We start from the raw sequence: 26,950 nt of genomic DNA on the forward strand, positions 1-26,950 counted from the left end.
CTGTGTATCAGCATAGGTGTATCGGTACTAAAAAAACATGCGTGTTTGTATTTTTTTTAGTTTTTTTCAAAAATTGGTTTTTAAGGATATTTTTAAGTATATATTTTATTAAAGGGCTCGAAATACTTGTAAATAGGTGTATTGGTACCTCAAAGATACGGCCATCCTATGCCTTATATGGGGCGTATCGCATTGAACTTTTTATCCTTGAATATGCCACCAATTTTAGTGACGAAAAAAATATGCTCATATGGCAATTGAAGCTTTTTAAAAATCTATTTTACTTTGGCACGTTTTTGAATATTATATGGACAAAATACCTTGTTGTCATTTCTTGAAGGGTTTTTTTCTGCAATAACAATGAGGTAGAAATGACTAGTGGAAAGGAAAAAAATAAAATAAAATACAAAGTTGAAATTATTGACCTAGTTTTTGTGTCATTCCACCCATCTCCAATTCGATCCCATTGAAAGTGATCCGCATTTGATCCGTTTTATAATTAGATCAAATATGATCCAGTCCACCTTTATCTTTTCATTCAATTAAATATGTAAGGTTATACATATTTAATATTTATATTATATCTATTAGCAAAATTGGTTGAATATTGCGGGTATACTGAATTGTCATGTGTTCAAAATTCATACAAAGTAATTTTCAACTCATTTTGTTCATAAAGTATGATACCAAAATCTTTTGGTTCGTTAATAATAATAATAATAATAATAATAATAATAATAATAATAATAATAATAATAATGTTTGATCATTTTTATTTAATTTATTTATACTATTGAATATCTTCTTGTAATCCGAATTTAATTCAAATCCGATATAAAAAAAAAAAAAACTTATGGATAAGATCTGATGCAAATTCAAACATAAACGAATCAAGTTTGAATCTACCTATACTGACTCTTATTTGGGAAAAGGTAATATATTAATATAAACAAAAGATGTACAAGGAAAAAGGCTTAAACAAGACCCCCTCCAGGTTTTGATCCAAACAAGAACCCCCTTTTCAACTTTCAAATAAATATATAAGCAACCCTTCCATTTAATTTCTTGAAATAGAGATGTTAAAATTACAATATTTTAGTTTAATTAATTTATTTTACCTAATTTACTTAATTAATTGAATTAACTTAATATACTTGAGGCCCTACTAGTACTAAATTATATCTTTAGATTCTTAAGACCATACTAGGTTTCTACATGGCGTACATATGTTAGGTTGTGTTAGTAGGAATTGACTAGAAAAGGCTTTAAAATAATCTAGCCCATTTTGGATTGCTACTTTACATATATTATTATGAGAGAGAGAGAGAGAGCTGAGAGAAAAAGGGAGAGATTTTTTCTGTTTTTTGGCTGGACAAAGAAACTATATTAAACCGCATAAAAGATTACATAGTCCCAAACAGAAGGAAGCCAAGATGGCAAAGCATAAAAAAATACAAAAGCTTGATCAGTAGTCTTGGCATATTGGGCCAACATATGGGCTGGAAATTAAGGCTTTAGTTTCATTCATAGAGAGCTGAATATCTGGTTGCTATTCCTCAACTAAAAAACCATTTTTGTTCGGAAGCAGTCATTGAGAATTCCCAACTAGCGACCTGGTAAGTCAGTGCTTCATTGTTTCTTCAAGCAAGCCTGTAATGTCATCAGTGTGGAAGCAAGAGTTAATTTTCCATTCATAGACAAACACAACCCTTCCTGTTCTTTCTCCTTTACAATTTTATGAAAGAATATGTATATTTCAAAAAAAAAAAAAAAACAGTAAAGCTTCTTCGCATATAGCCACATTGTTGAATACAATCATCTTTATAGAGACTGATAGCCAAAACCAGAAGCATGTTATTCTTTCTTATTCTTATGGGATGTCCCTTTCCAACTCCTCCCGACTAACTTGAGAATCTCATCGATGAGCACAACAGGTGATGAGACCAAAATAACTAATGACCACTCCTTCAGACTCATTGGAACAATACCAAACACATCCGCTAGGAAAGGAACATAGAGAATGAGAAAATGGAGCCCAAATGACACTGACATAGCCACCAAAAGCCAAGGGTTCCTCCAAGGCGGTATCCTGACCAAGCTGTTATCTTCTGATAAGGCATTTAGAGAATTCAACAACTCAATTGCCACCAAGACAGATAAAGATAGAGTCATTGCCTTCACTTTACCATCAGAGAAATAGTCACAGGGATTTGAGAATGACATAACATGGCCACCAGTAATCTTGAATGGGGAAACTGTAAAATTTGACCAAGATGGACACTCCCCCCAATTGCGGAGCTGAGACAAAGTAACCAGTGTATGTCCATCGCTCACAAGGTTGATGCCCAGAAAGGAACCTTGAGTATACCACAAAACAAAAATACCAACGGTTGCGATGCCAACATATGAGCCGATTACCTGCCAAAGTTGAAATTGTATTAGAACAACATCCATGGCAGAATAATTATTTTGAGATTCTACTCTGCACACAGAGCACAGGAATTCTCAATTACCGGGAGAATCTTACTCAATGAGCCAATCCATGGATAAAATCTAAAATTGTCATAGATATCCATGCTATTCAATTTGCAACTAAATGTAAATGGTGAATGAAGACGTACAAATGCCACTAACACCACGCTTAAGGTCATTTACTGGAGGTGATTGTTTGATCACATGCATTACTAGAATGAGCTATCAATTGGCTCCCATATCTAGCAAGTATGTGAACACAATATGACAAGAAAGCCAGCATTGTTGTAATCTAATATTCCAACTACTGTCCTATATAAAAACAAGTACTCAGTGCTCACCATATAACGGAAGAGAACCCAAGAATTGATGAGAGCATCATTGCTCTTACGGGGTGGTTTCCGCATGATATCAACATCTGCAGGATTAAATCCAAGAGCTGTTGCAGGTGGGCCGTCAGTAACTAAATTGACCCAAAGAAGCTGAACTGGTATCAAGCATTCTGGTATGCCCAATGCAGCTGTCAAGAAGATGGAGATGACTTCCCCAATATTAGATGATATCATGTACCTGCACGAGAAGTGTAACAGTTTATGTAATGTAACTAAGCAGAAGCAACAAAAAAGACAAGATCTCAGAGACATACCTGATGAAAGCTTTCATGTTATTATATATTGAGCGGCCCTCAGCAACAGCAGAAACAATGGTACTGAAGTTATCATCTGCAAGAACCATGTCTGACGCTTCCTTTGCAACCTGAACATTAAGCATAGGGCATAAAAAAAAGTCAAGTTAACCACTTGTGCGGTATTAGTGACACAAATAATGATGATAATAACACCTAGGAAATTGAACTTAACCAGTCAACCTATCTATTTCTTTTTCACTATTGGATAAGGTATGGTAAATGGTCCACAATTAGGTTTAGGGGCCGTTTGATAACAGCTGAAGTGACTGAACTGAATAATTTTTTGCTTCGTCTTTGTGAATAAAGTCATAAGGAGGTAGTGAAATCATTAATGACTGAAGCTGAATTGGGTTGATTATTATACCTTTTGAGTGTTTTTTTTTATTCATCCAAGAAATAGAATAATAAGACAATTCAGTTCAAGTACTTCAGCCCTTATTGAACAGGTCCATAGTCTTGACAATTAAGATGATGTGTTGCACATCTTGCAAGGAGACCTGATCAACCACTGCAACATCTCCCTGTATGTTATGCATATTCTCTTCTTTGTAGTAGGAAGGCTGCAGTGTATCACAAGAATTATTAGAAGCACTTGGGGAATTTACCTCAGTCCCAGTGATGCCCATAGCAATTCCAATATCAGCTGATTTCAGTGCAGGTGCATCATTTACACCATCCCCAGTCATTGCAACAACCTCACCCCTTTCTTTCAGCATCCTTACAATTTCTTGTTTGTGCTTTGGTTCAGCTCGAGAAAAAAGCATACCTCCTGGTTTTGTCAAAATTTCAATTTGTTGTGCAGAATTAAGAGACATGAACTCTTTACTTATAAAACTTTTCCCTCTGAGATCCTCACTGCCAGAAAATAGGCCAATTTCCCGACAGACAGCTTCAGCTGTGGACTTATTATCTCCAGTGATCACCAGAACTTTGATGCCAGCTTCTCTACAATCTTCAATTGCTTTATGAACTTCATCACGAGGAGGGTCCTGTTTCAATCAGAATCCAGAGTCACATTTGCAATGTCACTATCAAGAACTAGTGCATACAGACTAAGTTTGTCAAGATACTCACTCTCAGACCAACAACCCCAACAAAAATTAGGTTACTTTCAATGGTGAAGTAGTTTGCAGGATCAAGCAATTTCCTGTGGGCAGGATGACTCTCTGAATGGTAGTCAGAGAACTCTCCCAAGTCATCCTTGTATGCCAAACCCAGACAACGCAAGCCCTTTGAACTCATCTCAATTAATCTCAACAGTATCAATTGCCTGCATGACTCATCTATTGAAACAATAGATCCATCCGCGAGTTGCACATGTGAGCTGCGCTCCACAAGATTCTCAACAGCACCCTGCAACTTCAAAACATTAGTCTGAGGTAAAAGATGTCCAATAAAAAAGCACCGGTTACAGTGAAACTTTTTTCCATACAAAGCAAGGAAAGTTTGTGCTTTACAGTATAAGTAAAAGAAATTATTTTGGGTGTTTGACATAGCATAACTATAGACTGCTTGTTAACACCAAAGATAATGCTTTTATAAGAGTACAAAAGTAATTTGTAAGTTCAATAATAACCATTGGCAATGCAAATTTTGTAACATTACCTACACTCAACTGATCAAACGAGTTACGAAAATAAATCTTTCCCAAAATCTTACACCCCTGCATAATATTTCCCCTGACATATGGTATCAATAGTATCCTGGTGCAGAAACAGGAATATAACTACTCTGTCGATTCTAGTAGTGTCATCAGTAAGCCCATAGTCCACATCATAGGTGGATAAAACGAGCCTTGAAGAGAAGCAGAGCAGCCCAAATCAATTCCAACTGCCCATACACTTATAGGCAGATGGACATTATTGAAGATAAATTAGATGTCAAACAATTCATGTCACTCAAGAGGGGGTATTATGAGAAAAAATCAAAAGATACTAAAGAAAATAGTGCAAACAGAGAAGAACACACAAGTTTACATGGTTTGGTGTTTGCCGCCTATATCCGTGCAAGATCCCTGTGAAATTCATTATTCTCAATCAACTATACACAGCCCTAATGAAGCTAGTTTTAATATCATTGAATTAGGTTTCCTTAGTATTAGGAATCCTGAGAGTATACAAGACTCCTTTCATCAGGAGGCAATCAATATAGGTGGTTTTTAGTTAAGTGGTTGGGTAAGCTAGATACTGAATATACTCATTGCTGAATGAATGAGCAAAAGCAAATTGAGGAAATTAATATAGATGGTTTTGTGGTCAGGTTGTTAGGAAAGCTAGGTTAGGGTCATTCCTAATGATGGTCCCAGCTATTTGGGGTCATATAGTCAAATTATTGAAGGTGAGATAAAGCAAATTGTTTCAGGTGTCAACCCAAGATTTTTACATTTAGCAATGGCCCCTATAGGAGAAAATTGATTCAGGTGTAGTGGTATCCATTTAAGTAAAAATAAACACTATGATTAACGGGCTTTCTTTTGGTTTTTGTTTTATGTTTAGGGTGCTTTATTTTAGAATTTTGTTCTAGAAGCCACTCAAGTAATCTGAATTTTAAGGAAAACCTTTCAGGCCCAGAAATAATTATTTGATGTTGCTTTGACGTTTGATGGTTTAAAATAGAAGTGTGGGTGGGAATTATCTGACTCTAGCAAGGTTTACATCTTCCAATCAAATAAGCAACCTTAGGCTTCACATCTTCCAATCTTCACTCACCAGTTTTTTCTATCATTTACCTATTTGGTGTTGAATCCAGCCTTCAATTTGTCTTTTTTTTTTTCACCACAATGCATATAATACATTCCAACTATTTGGGGTCAGCTACATGAATCCTGTTTCGCCATTCCATACTGTTTAATGCCATACCCATTGTTAAATTATAATGTATAACATCCGGTACAATTTACAATAAATCAAAATTAAAAGTTAAAGAGATTGCAGTCTCAGTGTTCAATTAAGTATGTTGCAAAGCAGCATTCATTAAGTATTTACAAGAATTGGGTGGTTGCAAAACAAGACATTTGCACATTTATAGAAAGGTGCCAAGGCAGATGTAGATGCATTTAAGAAATCTAGTTATATTTCTTCCACTGATTTAACTAATGACAACAAAGAAAAAGAAAAAATAACTTGTAAATATACAGTCTATGACATCACCTTGACAAGAAGACGATTATGTCCATCTGGCTCTCGGACAATAACGCTCATTGATTTACGAATTCGATCAAATTCCAATGTGGCAATCCTTTTTGATCTTTTTGTCCACCACTCGCAGCAGCCTAGACCATGCAAAGATAAGTAAGAGAACAAAACTGCATAGGTTATCCATGTTAAAACAAACAAATAACATAGAATGGCTGGTTTCTGTTTACCTAATTTAACTGTGCTACGGTCAATCAAATAGTCAGCAGCAAGTTGTGCATTACGGATTCTGTTCCTCAACTTAGGATCTGGAACCCCCATCTTTTCAACCAAGACTTTGAGAGCTGCCTCAGTTGGCAGACCTGTAGCTCGGAAAAGGGGACCATTGCAAAAGATCCCAGAATCATTGCAGACTGCACATATTTCCGCCATGGCTTGCAAGCTAGCATCCATATTGTAGCAAGTCCAGTCCACAATGCCACCATCCTTGGGATTGTAGGTTGTGCCTTCAACACGAAAAACCCGAGAGGTTGTCATCTTCCCACCCAAGGTGAAGAATTCAGTTACCGACATCTGATTGGTGGTGAGGGTTCCAGTCTTATCTGAACAAATAACAGTTGTGCATCCTAATGTCTCTACACTTGGAAGTTTTCTTACAATTGCGTTCTTTTGTGCCATCTTCCTAGTACCCAAGGCTAAACAAGTTGTAATTACCGCAGGAAGGCCTTCAGGGATGGCAGCTACTGCAAGGGCAACAGCTATCTTGAAATAGTATGTGCATTTCTCAAAAGAGAAGTGGAAATTTGTTGGCCATCCATTCTGAAGGTCCCAAGCAAGGAAGTGTTTATAATTGATCATCCACACAACAAGACAAACAAGCCCAATCGCAGTTGTCAGCCTCCCACCAAACTCATCCAGTTTCTTCTTAAGTGGGGTATCGTTCTCTTCCAAGGAGGCTTCATGTATCTGTTTCTGGATCTTCCCAATCTCTGTACACATCCCAGTGTTGACAACAATGCAAATGCAGCTTCCATTCACAACTGTTGTACCCGCAAAGACCATACATTCTTTAGCCTGCAAATCACAGTCAACCACGGAGACAGGGGTTGTGCCTTTGAGTACAGGAATTGCTTCTCCTGTTAGCGAGCTCTGTTCAACTCTCAGCGTTGTGGTTTTCAAGGCTGCAATTCTCATGTCAGCAGGAACCTTGTCGCCAACTCTCAGTTCCACAATATCACCTGGGACAAGCTCCCTAGCCGGCAAGTCTGGCACATAGTATCCATCCCTGAGAACCTTGGCAGACTCGGATTGCATCTCCTTAAGGGCTTCGAGTGCCTTCTCGGCATTGCTCTCCTGCCAAACGCCAACTATGGCATTGAGCACAAGAATCATGACGATCACAAAAGGTTCCACATAGGCCTCAAAGCCCGTCTTTCCATCTTCTTGACCTTGCAAGTAGGCTAGAACAAATGAGATGAAGGCTGCGACTAGCAGAATCTTGACAAGCATATCATCAATCTGTTCCAACACAAGGCGCCATAGAGGCTTTCTCTTTTCTTTCTGGAGCTCGTTCCAGCCATACCTCTCCCGCCGCTTCTCAACCTCGTAGGAACTCAGACCCTTTTCTAGTTTGACATTGTATTCCTTCAGGCACTGCTCGACCGAACAAGACCAAGCAGGGAAGGATCTTTCTTCCATTGCCATACCTTGTGGTTCCAGTTCTTACTCAAAGACAATATTTATAGACAATTCGTCTCAAACCCATCTGGAGTTCCCTGCATCAGAGTGCAAAACCAGGAGAAAACAATTAAAAATACTAACAACCTAGGAACTAAAGCAAATAACAACCCAGAATTTCTTTTTTTTTTACAAGGAATAATATATAAAAATTTAATAAAATTAAAGTGTTTCTTCCATTCCTTGAACAAAATAGAAGACAGACGAAGAAATGAAGGAAGAAATAGAATTTGTCAAGAAATGAAACCAAATGAGAAAATTTTCCTCCTAAATTTTCAGTTATTTCTTTTGGTATTTCTTATCACTGAAAGCAATCCAACTGTAGAATTCAAACCGAAGAGGGGGAAAGGAAGAAGGAGAACATAACCCAAAGGGCGCGGTAATTATTAACCACCTTGTAAGATCGAAGTTGTGAAAGAAGAGAGTGAAGCAATGAGTGTACAGAGATGATTCATGATTGTCATAAAGAGGATGAGCACTCTCCAATGAACTTGTAATAAAAAGCACATAGCAAACATATATATAATAGAATATAATAATAATCTTAAAAAAAAAAGAAGAGGATTAAAAGGCGAAATGCACAGAGAACTACCGTTGGCACGCTGGCACTGAGAGAGGAGGAGAGAAAAGAGAAAGTTCGCTTAGAGATAAAGCAAGGAAGAAATTCTCAGGTTCGACCACTGATTACGAATCATCTGGGGTATCTGGAAGTGGAAAAAGAAAAGAAAAAAAAAGACTTGGGTATGAATGGTGGGATGGGAAAATTCGCATGGACTCTGGCGGGTCGTACTTTGTTGTAAGTTGGTAGAGCAGCTTCTTCGCCTCGCCTTCGCTTCTAAAGCAACCAGTAGTCTCGTACTTGTGTTGTGTACCGGAAGTTTAACAGACAAGCCCAAGCCCCCAAGCACCTAAATTTATATACTTTTATCCTCGTTCTCTCTCTCTCTCTCTCACAGTCAGTCCTGTTCCCGTCCTTGTCACTGTCAGGGGAGATGCCAACCGTCTCTCCTTTCAATGAACACAGCGTGATTTTACAGTCGAAGAACCTTGAATTAAAATGAACGCATGGAAGACAGATGGTCCTACTATGTCTCTTCAGTCTTCAATTCTTCATCTCAATGCAGCCATAACCTCCCTCTGTTTTTTTCTCCCTATCTTTTTTAAGGATAAAGTTTTACGGTAATGATGATAATTACATAAAAGCTTTCGATTACGAACCGGACAACTTGTAATCAATGTATATTGTGTTCCCGCAGCATAGCTTTTTCCTTCATATTTCATAATAAATTAAGAGCTTCAATTTATGTGACTGGAACAGTCCACCGAACAGGTGATGGCTAATGTGGATTTGGTTGCTAGATGCTAACGTCAACGCGGTTTCTTAGCTCTTATGTCCAAATCCTGTTATTTCAATTCGTGCCAACAATTAATATACTGGTTCATTTATTTATATTATATATAAAGTAGATATTTATTTAAATTTAATTATATATTACTAATTATCAATGGTTTTTCAACCATAATTGATTTGAATGATTAGACCATTTGGTCCAAAACCGTTTCGGCAATCAGTTGTATTTTATCTTTAAATTGTTTTTTTGTTAAAACTGATGACTTGATTAGCAATTCACGGATTAGGGTGGTCGAATTGTCAATCCATTCAATTCGAACATTGATTTTTGGCAATTTTCTTGTTTTAATTATTATTATTTATTTATTTTTTAAATTGCAATGAACTGTCCATTTAGACTGGATGGTTGAACCTCTGACCAAAAACTGGTGGCCAGGTCAGTTTTTAAAACATTGGTGTTAAATCTATACATACTAGCTTGTATTAATGTTTCCTTCCATTGATTGTGAAAATTTTAAAACATCCTTATCTTACCAATTAACCCTTGCCAATCAACATTGAATTTAAGAGAGAGAGAGAAATGGGAAAAGTTTTTTGGATACTTAAGGGGCATATGTTCTTTGGATTTTGAGAGGGGAAAAGTTTGTCAATGGGATTTTGGTTCCCATTGACCAAAAAACCCATATTATTTTTTTATATTTATGTGGGAATAAGAAATTTTATTTTTTAAGATATTAGATGAATAAATAAATTTTCCACCTAGAGGAAAGTTGCTAATACTTGGATAGAACAAAAATATATCTTTCAATAATAAATTTTTATGACTAAAATAGTCATTAATCTATTTATTTAAAAAATAAAAAATATAAATAAATACACTTACCTAGATAAATAATTTATCGAAAAACAAATAGAACCTTATAGAAAAAAAAAACGTTATTGGGACTAAATATGGGTCTAATGATTCATTAGTCATTACAGTGGATGGGATGATAGCCACCATTACATGTGTATTGCTTTTCAATTTTTACTGGTCCTGTATTAAATCCCAGAATCCATGTCACTTACAGCCCCACCTTGTATCAACTTTAGATGACTTTTGCATACAAAGTAATGAAGTATTATGAGCCCAAAATATGTTTATATGAATACAGAGTGGAAGGAGAAGCTTGAAGACTCCATTCATACAAAGCACATTTTACTTATTAAGCATCCATTTATAAAGTATAAACTAATGCCTTCATTAATAATGACTTGTCGGAACGGACACGCAACCACTTATGATTGAAATTTTGAAAAGAGGAAGAAGTTGGGTGCCAAAGAAATGGCAAATGGAATTAGTTGGACTTGCCGGTTCTAACTTTCATGGCAACCAATTTGATGTTAAACTAGTTTTGTTTGGGGTGGCGGAAGAAGTGAATAACCCTTTGACACAACGACACATCACACAAAGAAGAAGATAATAGAATTGGAAATTGTCAGTGGGGTTGGTTTTATCAAAGTTTGGTCCCCCTCCCCCACTTTGCTTTCGGGGCGCATTTATGTATTAATTTGTCCCATCATATTTCCAGGAAGCTTCCTACTTCCTGCTCTCCCCCAGTTTGTGACCCGCGTTGTGAATAAAAAACTGACCCTCCGTCTGTTAGTCAATCGGGATCTTTTGTCCTGCTTTTGAAGGGTACCGTTTTGACGTTAACGGTCGGGTGAGGTGACAACCATATGAATTGCTATGGAATTTTAAATGATAAAATATTGAAAAAAGTATAGATACACACGATGCAGAATTCTGAATTCCAGCCCCCCCTACAACTAGTTCTATTCCCCTATAAACCACATTCTGCCGTGAATTTAACATCAATTCACGGTCAGGATACATTCTCCCTGTACTTTGATCCTAGTAAATTCTGAATTGGGCTGATTTTTACTTCTCCAAAAATATTTGAACGCATTGTACACAGTCATTCAGCTCAAATAAGCTTCATTTATCAACAGAGATTCACAACCTTCTTGATAGCTTGATACCAAGCCATCAGTCAGTCAGTTATGCAGTTTCATCTGTTACTGTATATCCAACAGTAAGAAGCCGGCCTCATCATATACAGCCATTTTAGCTTCTTAATTACTGTTGGATTGAGCTTTAGTTGTTTTCATCCAGAGGAAATTAAAGAAAAGGAAACACCATCACCACTCACCACTCACTAGACTCAATACACTTGTTTCTTTTTTCTTTTATTAACATCTGTTTAATATAATAAGATATGGGATTTAATTTGCCACATGTCTCATACCAACCTCACAGTTAGCATTTAGCAGCTGCACATCAGGAATATCTCTCTACCTGCATGTTGCCATTCAAGGAAGAGATATTTCCGGTGCATGGCTTCAACGTGCTTATGATCAGGTTTGTGTGAGATGTCCTCTGTGGGATGTAAATCCGAATTTGTTTAATAAAACCGTATCTCCATTGGTATTCTGAACTGAAACCCATATTAATATTCCAATTCCAGGTACCAAACATGTCACCCAGTTCGAAGCCTAGCTCTGGATCATATATATGAAGACTTTCTTGGATATTCGTATTTGGTTAATGATTCCAACCAGTCATTGAATTTGAAGCATTGATAATTGAGAGAAGAAATCAATTTCTTGGAAACCAAGATTGCAGTTTCTCAATTGTAATAAATATACATAGAAGACCAAACTAAAATTGTCTTCAAGTTGTCATTAAACATAGACTTTAGATGACTTGGGTATTGGAGATAAATTGCTTAGAAATATTAATTGGAATGTCGTGTGTATAACTTCTTAGAAATATTGGAATCCCAAAGCAGCTACATTTATCAATAAATTCACAATTAACCTTCTTCATATATATCTTAACTAGACAAAGCGAAAGTCAGTCAGTTCAGCTGTTATTATTCAAGGAAAGCCCAAATTAAACCGTTGGGTTAGGCTCTGATTGTTACCCATAAACACTATCATCAGCTGATGAATCAATTTTTCATACTAAGTATCTTATCATTTGGTCTGTTTCCAAGTGGTCGATGATTCAGAGGCTGAAGTGGAGAACTTTTGCTCGATGAGGACCTGGATGCCGAGCTGAGGGCAGATTAGGTGTCGAGCTGACTAAGCCGAGCTGGGCAGGTTAGGTGTCGAACTTACTGGGTCGAGCTGGGCAGGTTAGGTGCCGAACTGATTGGGCCGAGCTGGATTGATTATTGAGCTTCGTAGTTCTTTAGAGACCTGCAATGAATCAATGTCAGATTACCCAGGGTGGTTAACCCGGTGAGGTCGCTCCGATGCTTAAGTCGGTACTCTCATAGTAGACTGCAAGCTAAAAATCATAAAGTATGAGAACTAGAATATGCTTACTTGCCCCCCCTATGCCATTGGGGTTGGTGCCTTTATATAGGCATTGTTTGGCATGGGCTTTACGCACCGCATCCAAGATTTCCAAGAGGTCGTCTAAGTGGTTCAAGATTCCTGGAGGCAATCGCCATGCACGTTGACCACCCTCCAAAACGTTCGGTACGTGGGCCAATTTCCAAGGATTGTGGGAATGTTGGGATATGCATGTCGAATTTGTCGGCGAGAACGTCTCGCAGGTCGCCACCTGGACCTCAGTTAGGCCGGCATGCCCTCGAGGGAAGTCGCTCCTTGCGTCGAGGTCACTTCGGCCAGTGACGAGGTGCTGCAGGTCGGCCCTGGACAAGGTGCTTCTTGCCGACCTGAATTGTGGTTGAGGTCGCCAGGTCGGTGATAGTGCCAGGTCGCCAGTTCGGCACCTGTGTCAGGTCGCCAGGTCGACCCCTGTGCTAGGTCGCCATCATCTTGGCTAAGGTAAGTTATTGTCTAAGTGATTCCGGGCGTCATACAGTTATTCCGGGATGCCACGTATCACAATATCATTGAAGATGCATTTGAAATGGGCTCTCACAACCGAGTCTTCTTCCCGCAAGGCTCACACCAAGTTGTTATTATCTAAGGAAGGCCCAATATAAACCGTTGGATTAGGCCTTGATTGTCACCCAGAAACACCATCACCAGCCACTACCCTTCTTTCTTTTAAATTATTAATTGTTAAACCCACAATTTTCCAAGACCTTAGGTGCAGTCTTGCAGAACAACTCAACGACCTCAGCGTGTGACTGTGTGGTGAAAAGAAAACAAAAGATCACGTCAAACCGATACCTGTTTAACACACTATCGTATTTAAATATCACCGGAGGATTTTTAAGTTGTTCTACGACAGTGGTCGCAGGTAATATGTTCTCCAATATTCCAGTGCCCTGCCAGAGCCCAGAAGCCAAACAAAACTGACCGTGTCATCTCAGTTCGAGGCCCAGCTCTGAATATGAAGACTCTCTTGAACATGGGCAATGGGTATACGTATTTAGTTAACGTTTCCAAACAGTCATTCAAGTACTGGATGGTTGGGAGAAGATATCAATTTCTTGGAAACCACGATTGCATGTAATTTTTCAATTGTAATAAATATATATATATATATATATTGGAATATAATGAAAGACCGTTCAAACTCTCATCCATAGACTTTAGATTACCTGGGAAGACCGTTCAAATTCTCATCCAGGCCAGTCGTATAGCTTAAGAGGTAAGAAGAGTTGCTTGCGGCAGAAGAAATGCAAGCTAAAGTTATGAGTTGTGACATATTTGCGTCAAAATTGTCCACATCCGTTTGGTTGTTGAGTAAATGTTGAACAGGGAAATGAAATAGCTAGAAACACGAATGAAAATTCGTATGGTGGAATGTACTTTTATAGAAATGAACATGGAAATGTAGGATAGGAAATGGAACAGTATCCTAACTTTGTTTATTGATCAGGTCATTAGGAGATGCATCCGGTACCGGTACCACATCCCTTTTGAATGTTAAATACCATGGCTTTTTGACCGTTGTTATATCTTTTTGACCAATTCAAACGTTCGCTTTTCTTTTTCCTAAAGAGCGGTGCTTTTTCTTTTCATATTGCATATTAAATATTTACTTCCAATTTGCAATTTTATGCTGGATGGGTTTTGGATTTTCATTCCTTACGCTCAGTTTGGAAGGAGTGCAAATAGTACTGCACAAATATATACAAAATAATATAAAATACAAAGTTTTACACTCTGCAAATTTGTATTTGTATTATTTCCAAAATCAAATCGATCAGGGGTTTGGTTACCAGTTCAAATGGTCCAATCATTCAACCCGAATGGCCAGCCTGTTTTGACAAAAAAATAAAAAAAAATTAAAAAATTAAAAATTTGAAAAAGATCAAAATAATTCAAACAATTAACCGGCCGATTCAGCGGTTTATTGACCAAAATCAACGATTTTGAAGAAAAAAGCAGGTTTGGAAAAAAAACAGACCGATTCCCAATTTTTCTGATCCAACCGTCCGGTCTAGTACAGCTTTGAAAACCATAACGTACAGAGTTTTTGTGAGGAGATCCTGTATCAATCCATCCATATTCAGTGGGATGCCAACTGGTAGTCATAGTATATTCTAATTGTCCATGTGACAATTTATTAAGCAAAAGATACTTGAAGGTGAAACTGGGGCCAAACCCACAAGTATAAGAAAAAAGCATGTTTTGATACTTGATTAATGATATTAGATGTAAAATGGTTTGTTTACATGTGCTATATGTTTATGTGTATGTACACACATACACATCATAGTATATATTCTACATCATATTGAATATAACATACTTTTTATATACATCATAATATATATATATATCATCTGATTGATTGATTAGCTGTTAGTTCCTAAGGTTTAAGTACAAGTATTTGATAGAAGTAGAAGGAAGGTTTAAGTAATTTCACACACACACACACACACATATATATATATATATATATATATATATATACACATATATCATCTGATTGATTGATTAGCTGTTAGTTCCTAAGGTTTAAGTACAAGTATTTGATAGAAGTAGAAGGAAGGTTTAAGTAATTTCACACATATATATATATATATATATTGTTTGTAAGCCTAGGAGCCTAGCATGACTTGGGCCCATAACCAACCTCAATGGGGAGCATATCATAAACTCATAGTCTAGCATGGCTTGTAATAGGCCCTATAACATCTGCATCAGCAGGCCATCTAACAAAGATGTCAATCAGAAAAATACACTATGGGGTGTTCAAATTATGAATAGTTTTGTTTTTCAAATAAAAACAACAAAAGCAGTTCTTTTGGCATGTTTCTTTTATCTTGCATGTCTAATTTTAGAGAATGAATAAGAGATTATTCTAATCTTTTCTATTATGTGTGCCCTTTGTCCTAACTTTGTAGTTATTCAATAGCATTGAGTTTATTTTCGGTTATTCTGCCTCAGTTTGGAAAGAGTAGAAATGTATATAGTCGGTGCAAACCTTGTCTATACTTAGATTTCTGAACTTTATATTCGTACTGTACATTAGCCTCAAAGAGAAAAATATGGTTTGATGGGATTTACTTTGTTAGTTGTAGATTTTTTTTCATCTTCATGATTTGAGATAGGCACATTATATTTTATCTGGGTTTTTGTTTTTATAAAGAACAATAGAGAATGAGCCATGCAATAATGTTGGTGGAACTCGGGGGGCAATAAGCCTGATAATGTTTGCAACAGCCAAGGTTTTCTCCATTCCCCCCACCCATAACTCCCCCAACCATGGTGACAATGCTACTTGAGCATTTTTTTTAATGAAATTTGCCATATGTAGCTTCAAAAGAGAGAGAGAGAGAGACGTTATTAAGTAAATCACTATTAGTTTAACATGGGTAGCTAGTGGTTTAACAGTTATAACGAGCTTTTTTTTAATAATTTTAGTTGTAACATCCCTATTAATCTCTTGTAAGGGCCCATTGGAATAGGGATATGAAATTGGAATCTAAAGTGGTCATTTCAATTCTAAGTGTTTGGTTGGATAAATTCGGAATCTCAATTTTATTGGAATGGTCAGGCCAATCTCTCCCCTCATTTGGAAATGAAATCTCATTTCAGTTTATTTCAATTCTTATTTTAACTCATGTCTAACTCAAATAAACTATGGGAATAGACCATTTCAATTCCAATTCCAAATGATTTTGATTATTGATGGTGCGCAATCTGGTCACTCCTATCTTGCACTTGTGTGGCTCCTGAAAGGTACCTGAGATGGAGAAGATGAAGAATCCCCAGGGGCTTGCCTAGTGGGAACACTTCGATGCTTAAGTTAGAGTTCTGTGAAAGATGCAAGAAGAGAGGAAGAAGGCTAAGAGTGCAGATAGCGCGAGTATGTGGAAGTTACCCCTGTCCTTTGGGATTGGGTTGCTTATAACAGAACTCTGTCGAATCAGGCCCACCTGCCTCTGACAGGGCAGGTATAACCGCCACTGTCATCCTGTCGCAGCCGTTACAGCCAGGGCTGAGGTGACACGTGCGGGGCCGTCCTTGCAGGGTACGTACCTGTCAGGTGTAAGACACCTTCTAAAGGTGGCGGGCAAGACACTGTCTGACGAGAGATGTGGGTGCAGTCTCCAGGTTTGTTGGGTACGGTGGTCGGGTAGGAGGCCTTCCTGTGATGTGCCGAACTGCTCTTCCGCAAGCTACCCTGTACCGAGCTACCCTGCAAGTGGCGAGCTGCCTGTGGCAAACTACACCGAGCTGTCTAGCCCGAGGTGTCTCTACCTCGAGGGTATCTAGAGGCGGATCGTGGTGTTCCTGCTTGAGAGTGGCCTAAAATCCACTAGAAGGAACTCAGGCATTAAAAAAGGTCAGGGGGCCCCGAGCTCGGAGGTAAATCGGAGTGCCTCAGCCTTGGGAAGGAGGCGCAAGCCAGGCGGCTCTCGGTGAGCCCTTCCCACCAAGTTGCGGTTGTGCTTGTTGTGCTGTCACGCTGAGTCATTGCTTGAGCAAGGTCACGCCCACATGTACCCATGCTACGAGGTCGGGCCAAATCACCTTCCATCAATTGCCCCCCACTCCCTGTGCTGGCGGTGTTGACCCAACACGGGGAGTTCATGACGCACCGGGTGGATTTGGCTTCGGTACTCATGCCACTCCGACATGCTCTTCGCCTAGCTGGACTGGTCCAATGCCCGACTCGATCAAAAGAAACTCGGGTTGCATTCGGTTTACACGTGGACGTCACGGGATTTGGACTTTGCAGGCGCTAAAAAACGCGTTAAACTAATTTCACCTCGAGGAACTCGTAGACAGTTTCTTTGAGAGCCGTTGGATCATCTTAATCTTGACCATTAGCGCCCGGATGCAGTGGCTATAAATAGTGGGGGACCCTTGGCCATTTCTTCGCCACAAAGTCTTCAGCGTCAATATTGAGCTCGTGTCTGAGGTTCCTAGTTCAAGTTTTCTAGCTTGGTTATTCCCTTAGTTCGGTTCACGTTTCCTGTGGTGGGTCCCCGAGTTTCCTTTCCTTTTCTGAACATTCTTTCATTTCCGTGTTATCATGTCATCTAGTGTAGATAGCCTTATCGACGAGCCCGAGGTGGGAACCTCGGCTCAGGGTGGTTCTTCTGCCGCCCAGTCGTCCGACGTACGGGTGGCTTCGGGTCATCTGGCCTCCACCTCCCACCAAGGCCGGGTGCCAGATCAGTTCGGCCCTTCCACCATGACCTCAGAGAGACTCCAAGACCTCATATAGAGGTTCCACCTTCCCGAGGGCTACTCTTACAGTCTTCCTACCAGTAGCTTTCCATGGGAGCACGGTCCCGATGAGATCGTGGTTTTCAGGGAGCAACTAGTAGTCGGGCTCCATCTTCCTCTTCACCCTCTGATTGTTGAGGTGCCGGTGCACTTTAACATTACCTTGGACCAGCTTCACCCGAATTCCATACGGAATGTGGTTGGGACCATTTCCCTCTGCTTCGACTGCTCCTTCCCCATTGACCTAGATACCCTTAGTACCATCTTGGCAATAAAGAAGAGCGTTTCGGGCGCTCTCCCCGGGCACAGGCGGGCTTATTATCTGTCTCCCCTCCCAGGTTTTAAATTAATGCATAAGCTTCAGAGTAAAGTCCCGGCCTGGAAGCGGGACTACTTCATAGTTCGGAGCAGCACGGGGTGGCCCTTCCCTACTGATTGGAGGGTGGCCATTCAAGACCCCGGTATTATCCTCGATGGGAAGACTAAGAAGTCACTTCAGTCGTGGGCTCAACTCGGGTTGAATTACAAGGACTCCATAGCTGAGGAGAAGCTCATCCAGGCTGGCTTGAGCCCGAGTAGGTCTTGTCTTTACTTCGGCTTTTTTGTTCGCATACTTGTTTCAGGGTTACTAACGCCGAGCTTCGCTGCAGGTCCCATGGAGGCAGAAAGGATAGACGGTCAGAGACTCTTCGACCAACTGAAGAGAAAGAAGCGCATAGCCAAGAAGGCGCGCATCAAGTCCCTATAGGCCTCCGCTGAGGTTCAGCCTCCACAGGCCCCAGCTCTGGGGCCCGAGCTCCCGACGCCAATCCTGTCATCAATTTGGAGGGGGACATGGCACCTCAGGGACCCGAAGTGGCGGCCGAGCCCACCCCTAATCCCGTCGAGAGTGCTACTGGGGGCGTCGTTGAAGCTGTTGCCGAGGCTCGCCCTGCAGAGGCTACAACCGGAGCTCGTCCTGCTGAAGTCGCCGCCGAAGCTTCCGAGGAGTCCACCCATGTGGCCGAGATGTTGGAATCCAGCTCAGGAAGTCAGGGGGGCCAGAGCATTCTAAACCCCCAATGCAGCCTTCAGAAGAGTAAGGAGGCTGCGTACCCATAGGAGGTCGCAGAATGGGCTGATCTCACTCCTGGTCAGCTCGGTGCTAGAGCTGCTTCTCATACCATGGTGGTGAGTTCCCTGTGAAAGATTTTCTTTCTTTCTTTCTTTCTTTTTTTTTTTGACTGGTCTCCTTTTTGTAGGTGAACTCAGTCGTGCATGCCTTGACCTTTCAATCTAATCAGCACCTGAAATGGGCTTTGAAAGCTGAGAAGTCATTCCACGCAACCCATACCGAACTGAGGTTAGCTCGCGGCCAGATCCACTGCTTGTAGAATGATGCCTCAGCTCAGAAGAGCTTCATTGAGGTGTTGTTGGTAGAGAAGAGAGAGCTGGCATGAGACAAGGACAGATTGAGGGTCAAGGTGAACGGGTTTAAGGTTGGCCAAGAGGCCTCGAAGCTCAAGATGGATAACCTAAAGGAAAAGCGGGATGCGCTGAAGCTTGAGGTGCAAGGCCTTAAGGAAGCGAAAGGAAAGTTGGAGCACGATGTGTAGTACCTTAGGGGTGACCTCAAAGAGAAGACTGAGATCTTCGAAGATGCCCTCGAGGAGACCAAGGTCCAAGCAGTCATTGACTATGTTAAGTCTTCAAGGTTCGACGACGTGATGACCGAGGCCTACCGCAAGGGTTTCAAGCTCAGTCGGTGGTTAATTAGGCACCTCTACCCCGGTCTTGATACAAGTGCCATCACTACTTCGCAGATCACTGATGACATAGTGCTTTAGCAGCGGATGATCCGGACTCTGAGGACGAAGGAACCAATGATGATGCAGAGGGCACCGGCCCGGTTAATGCCCCTGAGGAGGTCCCTAGTAAAGGCGATGAGCCTCCAAAGTAGTTCAGCACCTGTACCTGCGAGCTTGATCTTCTTCTTTTTGTAACAAACTCCTTGTAATGAAAATACACTTTGCTACATGTTGTGCAATTTACTCTTTTTTTTGTTGAAGTGATTATTTTATCCTGAAGTGTTAAGCTATCAAGCTAAGTACCCGAAGTGAGGGTTTCTCAACTGTCGTCACCCGAACTGTCTTCCAGGACTTAGTACGGGTAACCCCATGTGCACCGAGGTGAGTAACATAGTAGGGTATATGCCCGACCTGTCTGCACCAGGGATAAGTAGACATCGGTTGTCTCTAACGGGTTCTACCTGTTGTATGCCGAGGCAGGCTATGCATTACGAGGTTCGTACCCAAGCTGCCTACGCCTTAGGCATTACAAGTACTTAGCCTATGCTAGTGAGGCAGTTAGGTCTTACATGGTGCTGAGGTCTTTCATTAGCTTGGCGTTTTAGCCCTTAGGTTGGGAGGGGGGGCTTATAGTCCACTTTCCTTGAGTCCACCCGTGTCGAAGAGGCGACAGGGTCTTATAGCGCAAAGGTCATGTTAGTCGGCATTTTTGGCCCTTAGGCTCTGGGAGTGACTCGAGGGTTTCGAGCTCATATGCTCCTTCCCTGAGCACTCGTTTCACTCGATAAGTTCCTTCCCAGTTGGACCCGAGCTTGCTAGCGTCAGGCACAGGTACCATAACTTTACGAAGGACCAGGCCATCGACGCGGAGGTTTCACTTCTTACCTTGGCGTTATAGTACTGAGCTACTCTTTGCTGGTAAGCTACAGTCCTGATGTATGCGAGGTCCCTTACTTCGTCAAGTAGATCAAGGTTGGTACGCAACTCATCCTCATTCGTCTTATCATTGTATGCTTCTAGTCGCAGCGTAGGTACTTCGATTTCTGCCGGGATAACTACTTCGATGCCATAAGTGAGGTTGAAGGGAGTCTATCCTGTGGCGGTTTTCTCCGTGGTTCGGTAAGCCCATAGAACACTAGGTAGCTCGTCTGCCCACAATCCTTTAGCTCAGTCCAAATGTGCCTTCAGTCCGCGGAGGATGGCTCTGTTTGTGACTTCTGCTTGACCATTTGCTTGAGGGTGTGCAACTGAAGTGAAATTTTGTCGGATCTCCATGTCTTGGCACTAGTTCTAGAATTTGATGTCCTCGAACTGCTTGCCGTTGTTAGAAATTAGTACCCGAGGTAGCCCAAAGCGGCACACAATGTTCTTCCAAAAGAAGTTTTGGACGTTCCGGGCTGTTATCGTTACAAGAGGTCCAGCTTCTACCCACTTAGTAAAGTAATCAACTGCTACTACTAAGAACTTCCTCTGGCCTGCCGCTGGCGCGAATGGTCCAAGTATGTCGATGCCCCATTGTGCGAAAGGCCACAGGCTGGTAAGATACTTGAGGTCGGCAACAGGCTGATGGTGAATATTGGCATGCTTCTGGCATTTGTCACATCTTCTGACGAGCTTGATGGCATCTGCCTTCATTGTTGGCCAATAATACCCTTGTCATAGTGCTTTTTGGGCGAGGGCCCTGCCCCCCAGGTGACAGCCGCACAGACCCTCATGACAGGCGCGGAGTACGAGCTTGGCTTCGGTAGGTCGCAAGCAACGTAGGTAGGGGAGCGTGTAGGATCTCCAGTACAGTCATTCGTCTATTATGATGTATTTGGTTGCCTGGCACTCTACCCTTCTGGCCGCATTGCGATCTGCAGGGAGGGTCCCATGTAACAAGAAGCTCGCGAGCGGGTTAATCCAGCTCGGCTCTACTTGAACAACGAAAATGACCTCCTCTGCTCCCTCGAGAATGCTAGGCTGAGGCAGGTCCTCTATGTACACGGTTCTCATGGTGATATCGTTGGTGTTGGCTAACTGGGACAGGGCATCGGCCTCAGCGTTCTCTGATCTCGGGATTTGCTTGATGAAGTGTGACTAGAAGTTGAGCAGAGCCTCTCTTACATTGGCTAAGTAATCAACCATGGTTGGTTCGCGAACTTCATAGTCTCCTGTGACTTGGTTGACTACGAGTTGGGAGTCGCTGCAAATGACGATGTGCTTGGCTTTTACTTCCCTGGCTAAGGCTAGTCCAGCTATCAACGCTTCGTACTCCGCTTCATTGTTGGATGTCGCAAACTCGAAGCGTAGTGCGTACTCCAATTTCGTGCTACTTGGGTCGTGCAGGACTATTCTGGCTCCGCTGCCCTGTTGGTTTGAGGAGCCATCTACATGAAGGATCTAGGGCTCCTCATCCCAGTTCGCGCTTGGCCTAACTAGGAGAGATACCACACCGGTTGCTACTTCACGGGGCCCGGACTCAACTGGCCTAGGAGCTCCGAGCTCGCCCGAACTGGGGGCCTCGTGCTCAACCGGCCTGGGGACTTCGGAGCTGAAAGTGCACTTGGCAATGAAATCAGCTAAGGCTTGGGCCTTAATAGCAGTTCGCGGCTTGTATTGGAGGTCGTACTCGATGAGCTCAATGGCCCACTTCGTCAATCGAGCAGAGACCTCTGGCTTAAGTAAGACTTGTGTTAGAGGTTTGTCGGTGAGGACGATAACAGTATGAACCTGGAAGTACGGATGGAGCTTCCGAGCTGCGATGACCAATGCATAGGCTAGCTTCTCTATCTCTGGATATCTCGTCTTTGCTCCCTGCAATACTTTACTAACATAATAGATGAGTCATTGGACCCGAATTACTTCCTTTATCAGTACCAAGCTGACCACTTCGTCACTTGCTTGAGAGGTACAACTCTAAAATATCGCCCTCTTCGGGCCGGGTTAAGATTGGCACACTAGCGAGGTATTTCTTAAGCTCGTCAAATGTGAGCTGACAGTCTTGGGTCCATTCGAACCCTTTGCTTTTAATTGCCTTGAAGAAAGGCAGACAGCGGCCCGCCGACTTGGACATGAAGCAGCTTAGGGCAGCTACGCGGCCATTCAACCTCTGAACCTCCTTCAACTTCCGGGGTGATCTCATATCTAAGATGGCCTTAATCTTATCCGGGTTGGCCTCAATGTCGTGCCAGTTAACGATGTATCCTAGGAATTTGCCCGAGGTGACACCGAAGACACACTTGTTTGGATTCACCTTCATGTCAAATTGTCGCAGAATTTGAAAGACAGAATGCAAGTCTTGTTTTAATTCATGTAGAACTGAGGTTTGACGACCATGTCATCTACATAACACTCTATTTGTCTGCCAATTAATGGCGCAAATAATTTATTTACAAGCCTTTGAAAGGTTTCCCCAACATTTTTCAACCCGAAGGGCATAACCTTGTAACAATATAGACCGAACTCTGTGATGAAGGCAGTCTTCTCTTTGTCAGATGGGTCCATTCTGATCTGGTTATAGCCCGAATAGGCGTCTAAGAAACTCAGAAACTCGTGCCTCGAGGTCGCATCCTTTAATCGGTCGATTCTGGTGAGGGGAAAGCAGTCTTTTGGGCAGACTCGGTTTAGGTTGATGTAGTCAACGCACATGTGCCACTTGCCGTTAGCCTTCTTTACCAGAACGGGGTTGGCTACCCAGCTTGGGTAATGGACTTCTCTTATGAAGTTGGCTGCGAGGAGCTTCGTGACCTCTTCGTCGACTGCTTTCCATCGCTCCAAGGCTAGGTTGCATTTCTTCTGTCTAACGGGCCTAACTACGGGATCAGTATTGAGCTTGTGAGTTATAAGACAAGGGTCTATGCCAGGCATTTCTGCCACGGACCATGTAAAAACATCTAAGTTTTGAAATAGGGAAACTTACTAGTTCGGATCGCAGGGGTTCCTTGTTTGAAGCACCGACCTGAAGTGTTTGAGCTGGGTCTTCTGCTGAAGTCGGAATAACAATTGTCTCTTTCGTAGGTCAACTCATTCTCCGCCTTGCTCCGTAGGTCGCTCTAGCTCGAGGTTGTCGGCCACCTTGGTCTTTCCCTTGAGGGCGGCGACATAGCACTTGCGAGACTCAAGCTGGTCGCCCAGCGCTGCCCCTACTCCGATGTCTATAGGGAACTTCATCACCAAATGGTAAGTGGAGACCACTGCTCGTAGGACATGGGTGATCGGCCGGCCTATTATGGCGTTCTACGGGGAGGGGGTCGCGACCACCAAGAAGTCATGGTTGAGTCTGACTACGTTGGGCCATGTGTTGACTTCCACAGGTACTGTTATTTTCCCGAGGGGCTTGACTTCTTCTCCACTGAAGCCCACCAAGGGAGTATTAGCAGGCCTCAATTCACTTCCCTGCAACTGAAGCTAGTCGAACGCGGCTTGGAAGAGGATATCTGCTGAGCTACCCGAGTCAACGAGGACGCGCCTGACCTCGAAATCATTGATCCTTACTTTTATGACAAGCATGTCATCGTGGGGGTAGTGGATCCCACGTGCACCGTCCTCCATGAAGAAGATCGGTTCCTCTGTCTTTGGCCGTTTCAGAGGATTTTGTTCCTCTCTAGTAGCTTCGTGAACTGACGTCCGAGCTGTAGTCGAGGTACATCCTGCAACGATTGAACCTCCAACTATCATGTGGATGGTGCCCCGAACTGGCCTCTCTTCCGGAGGCTGCCTCTGTGACTGCTTTGCTGGCCTGCTGTTGGACTCGAGAGCATCCTTAACGTGCTCCCCTTGTCGACCTGCTTTATTATTATTGTTGTTATTTTGTACAAAATTTCTTAGGTATCCGCGATGAATGAGTCCCTCTATCTCGTCGTGGAGATTTCTATAGTTCTCGGTGCTATGACCATGGCCTCTATGAAAACTACAATACAAATTTTTATTTCTCTCATTGGGATTCCCCCTCAAGCGGGGCGACCACTTCACGTATGGGGCGTCCTTGATCAGTGGGGTGTAATTAGTTCAATCCGCTACAGAAGCTCGGAACGGCTGACCTGGCTTTGCCCCTCGAGCTACGTCCTTCTTCTTTCGTCTGTCTCCTTGGTTAGAAGGTTCTCCTTCTCTTTTTCTTTTCTTGGGCACGCTCTCACCCTTCTGGTTGATCTCTTCTTCCGTGGCTATGAACCTGTCCGCAAGCTTGAGGAATTCAGTTATGGTCGTTGGCTGGTTGACTACCATGTGCCACTAGAATTTTTTGTGCATCACGCCCTTCTTGGTTGCTGCAAGGTGCACTACGAGGTCCAAGTGTGGTATCTACATGCATGCATCGTTGAACCACTTGATATATCCCCGAATGGACTCTCCCTCTATCTGGACTATGTTGAGAAGACTTTCCTCAGTTCATGGGCACCGCTTGCTGGTGACAAAATTGGATGTGAAGGCCTGTGCGAACTGCGCCCAACTTCTTATCGATCTAGGTGCAAGGTTTCGGTACCATGTGCGGGCCACTCCTCTGAAAGTGGTGGAGAAAGCCACGCACATGCAAGACTCACTGGCCCTCGCCAGGTGCATCTGTGACTAGAAAGGGTCTACATGATCATTCGGGTCGAACGACCCATCATACTTGTCAAGAGGGGGGAGCTTGAAGTCTTTGGGCATTGGAACTGACAGGAGCTCGGGAGATAGGGGGGATGGAACAGAAAGGAGGGGCGCTTTAGCTTCACCCGAGATTACCTCTTCTCTGCCTCTGAGCTCGGGCAGGTTATGGGTGGTAGTTCGGCGAGCTCGGCGGCGGCGTCCTTGCTTCTTTGTGGGCTCTGCATTGGTACTGCTCACCTCCGTGCTATCAGGAATAGTTTGCATAGGAAGCAGCTCGAGTTGCTGGTGATGGTTGCGGACAGAGGGGTTCTGCTTAGAGTCAGCAACTAGGATCTCGAACCGGTTCTCCAGAAGTGGGGCTTTGAACTTCGATTGCTGAGGTGACGTAGACCTGGCGAGATGGGGTCCTCTCAACCTGACTGCCCACGGCGAGATAGGAGTGGCTGGTCTTTCTTTTCTACCTCGAGAGGAGGCTTGGCTCTTAGAAACCTCTCATTGGCGAGAAGGGTGTTCATCTTGGCAGCAAAACCTAGCTTTCCGTGAGGCTGGGTGCCGAGGAGGGAGCTGAGGTTGAAGCTGAGGCAGTTGAGGGAATTGCTACTGATAGTGATACTGAGAAACTTGGTGCAGCACTTGCTGCTGGTAGAGTTGAAACAACTACATCTGGGCTTGCATAGCCCACATGGATTGCATCAAGTCGTCAAGTTGGTTCTGGTTGGTCACCAGAGGGACAACAGTTGGTTCGGCAAAGGTAGTCTCGCCAGAGGGGGGAAGGGGAACACTCACAAGCGCCACTGCTCGTGGCACGTTCTGGAGCTGTTCCCTGGTGATGTCCATCTCCATGCTACGTCCGGCATTCCTTGAAGAAGCCATGGGTGCTAAGTTTTCAAAAAAGAAGGAACTGTGAAAGTTTAGAGGGAGGCTTTTAGAAGCGTTTCCCACAGATTGCGCCAAATGATGGTGCGCAATCCGATCACTCCTAGCTTGCACTTGCATGGCTCCTGAAAGGTACCTGAGATGGAGAAGATGAAGAATCCCCAGGGGCTTGCCCAGCAGGAACACTCCGACGCTTAAGTTAGAGTTTTGCGAAAGATGCAAGAAGAGAGGAAGAAGGCTAAGAGTGCAGATAGCACGAGTATGTGGAAGTTACCTCTGTCCTTTGGGATTGGGCTGCTTATAACGGAACTTTGTCGAATCAGGCCCTCCTGCCTCTGACAGGGCAGGTATAACCGCCACTGTCATCCTGCCGCAGCTGTTATAGCCAAGGCTGAGGTGGCACGTGCGGGGCCTTCCTTGCAGGGTACATACCTGTCAGGTGTAAGACACCTTCTAAAGGTGGCGGGCACGACACTATCTGACGAGAGACGTGGGTGCAGTCTCCAGGTTTGTCGGGTACGGTGGTCGGGTAGGAGGCCTTCTTGTGATGTGCCGAACTGCTCTTCTACGAGCTACCCTATACTAAGCTACCCTGCATGTGGCGAGCTACCTGTGGCAAACTACATCGAGCTGTCTGGCCCGAGGTGTCTCTACCTCGAGGGTATCTAGAGGTGAATCGTGGTGT

The 26,950-nt window shown here is 42.6% G+C and overlaps 1 protein-coding gene and 1 pseudogene across 3 annotated transcripts; both read right to left on the reverse strand.

The window, feature by feature from the left end:
• Positions 1–1,667: 1,667 nt before the first annotated feature.
• LOC148864374 (calcium-transporting ATPase, endoplasmic reticulum-type-like) lies at positions 1,668–9,305 on the reverse strand. Of its 3 annotated transcripts, none has more exons than XM_088979434.1 (8): positions 8,822–9,305; positions 6,525–8,069; positions 6,310–6,431; positions 4,235–4,513; positions 3,766–4,149; positions 3,119–3,228; positions 2,814–3,042; positions 1,668–2,418 (listed from the first exon to the last, which is right to left on the reverse strand). In XM_088979434.1, the coding sequence occupies exons 2-8, from the start codon at positions 7,996–7,998 to the stop codon at positions 1,855–1,857; spliced, it is 3,162 nt and encodes a 1,053-aa protein (XP_088835560.1). In that variant the 5' UTR covers positions 7,999–8,069; positions 8,822–9,305; the 3' UTR covers positions 1,668–1,854. The 3 variants fall into 3 exon arrangements, with proteins under 3 accessions (XP_088835560.1, XP_088835557.1, XP_088835558.1); XM_088979431.1 differs by having other exon boundaries at positions 8,624–9,305; XM_088979432.1 differs by lacking the exon at positions 8,822–9,305 and adding an exon at positions 8,426–8,632.
• On the reverse strand, positions 8,984–9,053 carry LOC148864375 (U6atac minor spliceosomal RNA; annotated as a pseudogene).
• Positions 9,306–26,950: the final 17,645 nt, after the last annotated feature.

Source organism: Nelumbo lutea, chromosome 3 (genome assembly GCF_056320005.1).
Source record: "Nelumbo lutea isolate HS-2025 chromosome 3, American lotus-T2T, whole genome shotgun sequence".
NCBI lineage: Eukaryota > Viridiplantae > Streptophyta > Magnoliopsida > Proteales > Nelumbonaceae > Nelumbo > Nelumbo lutea.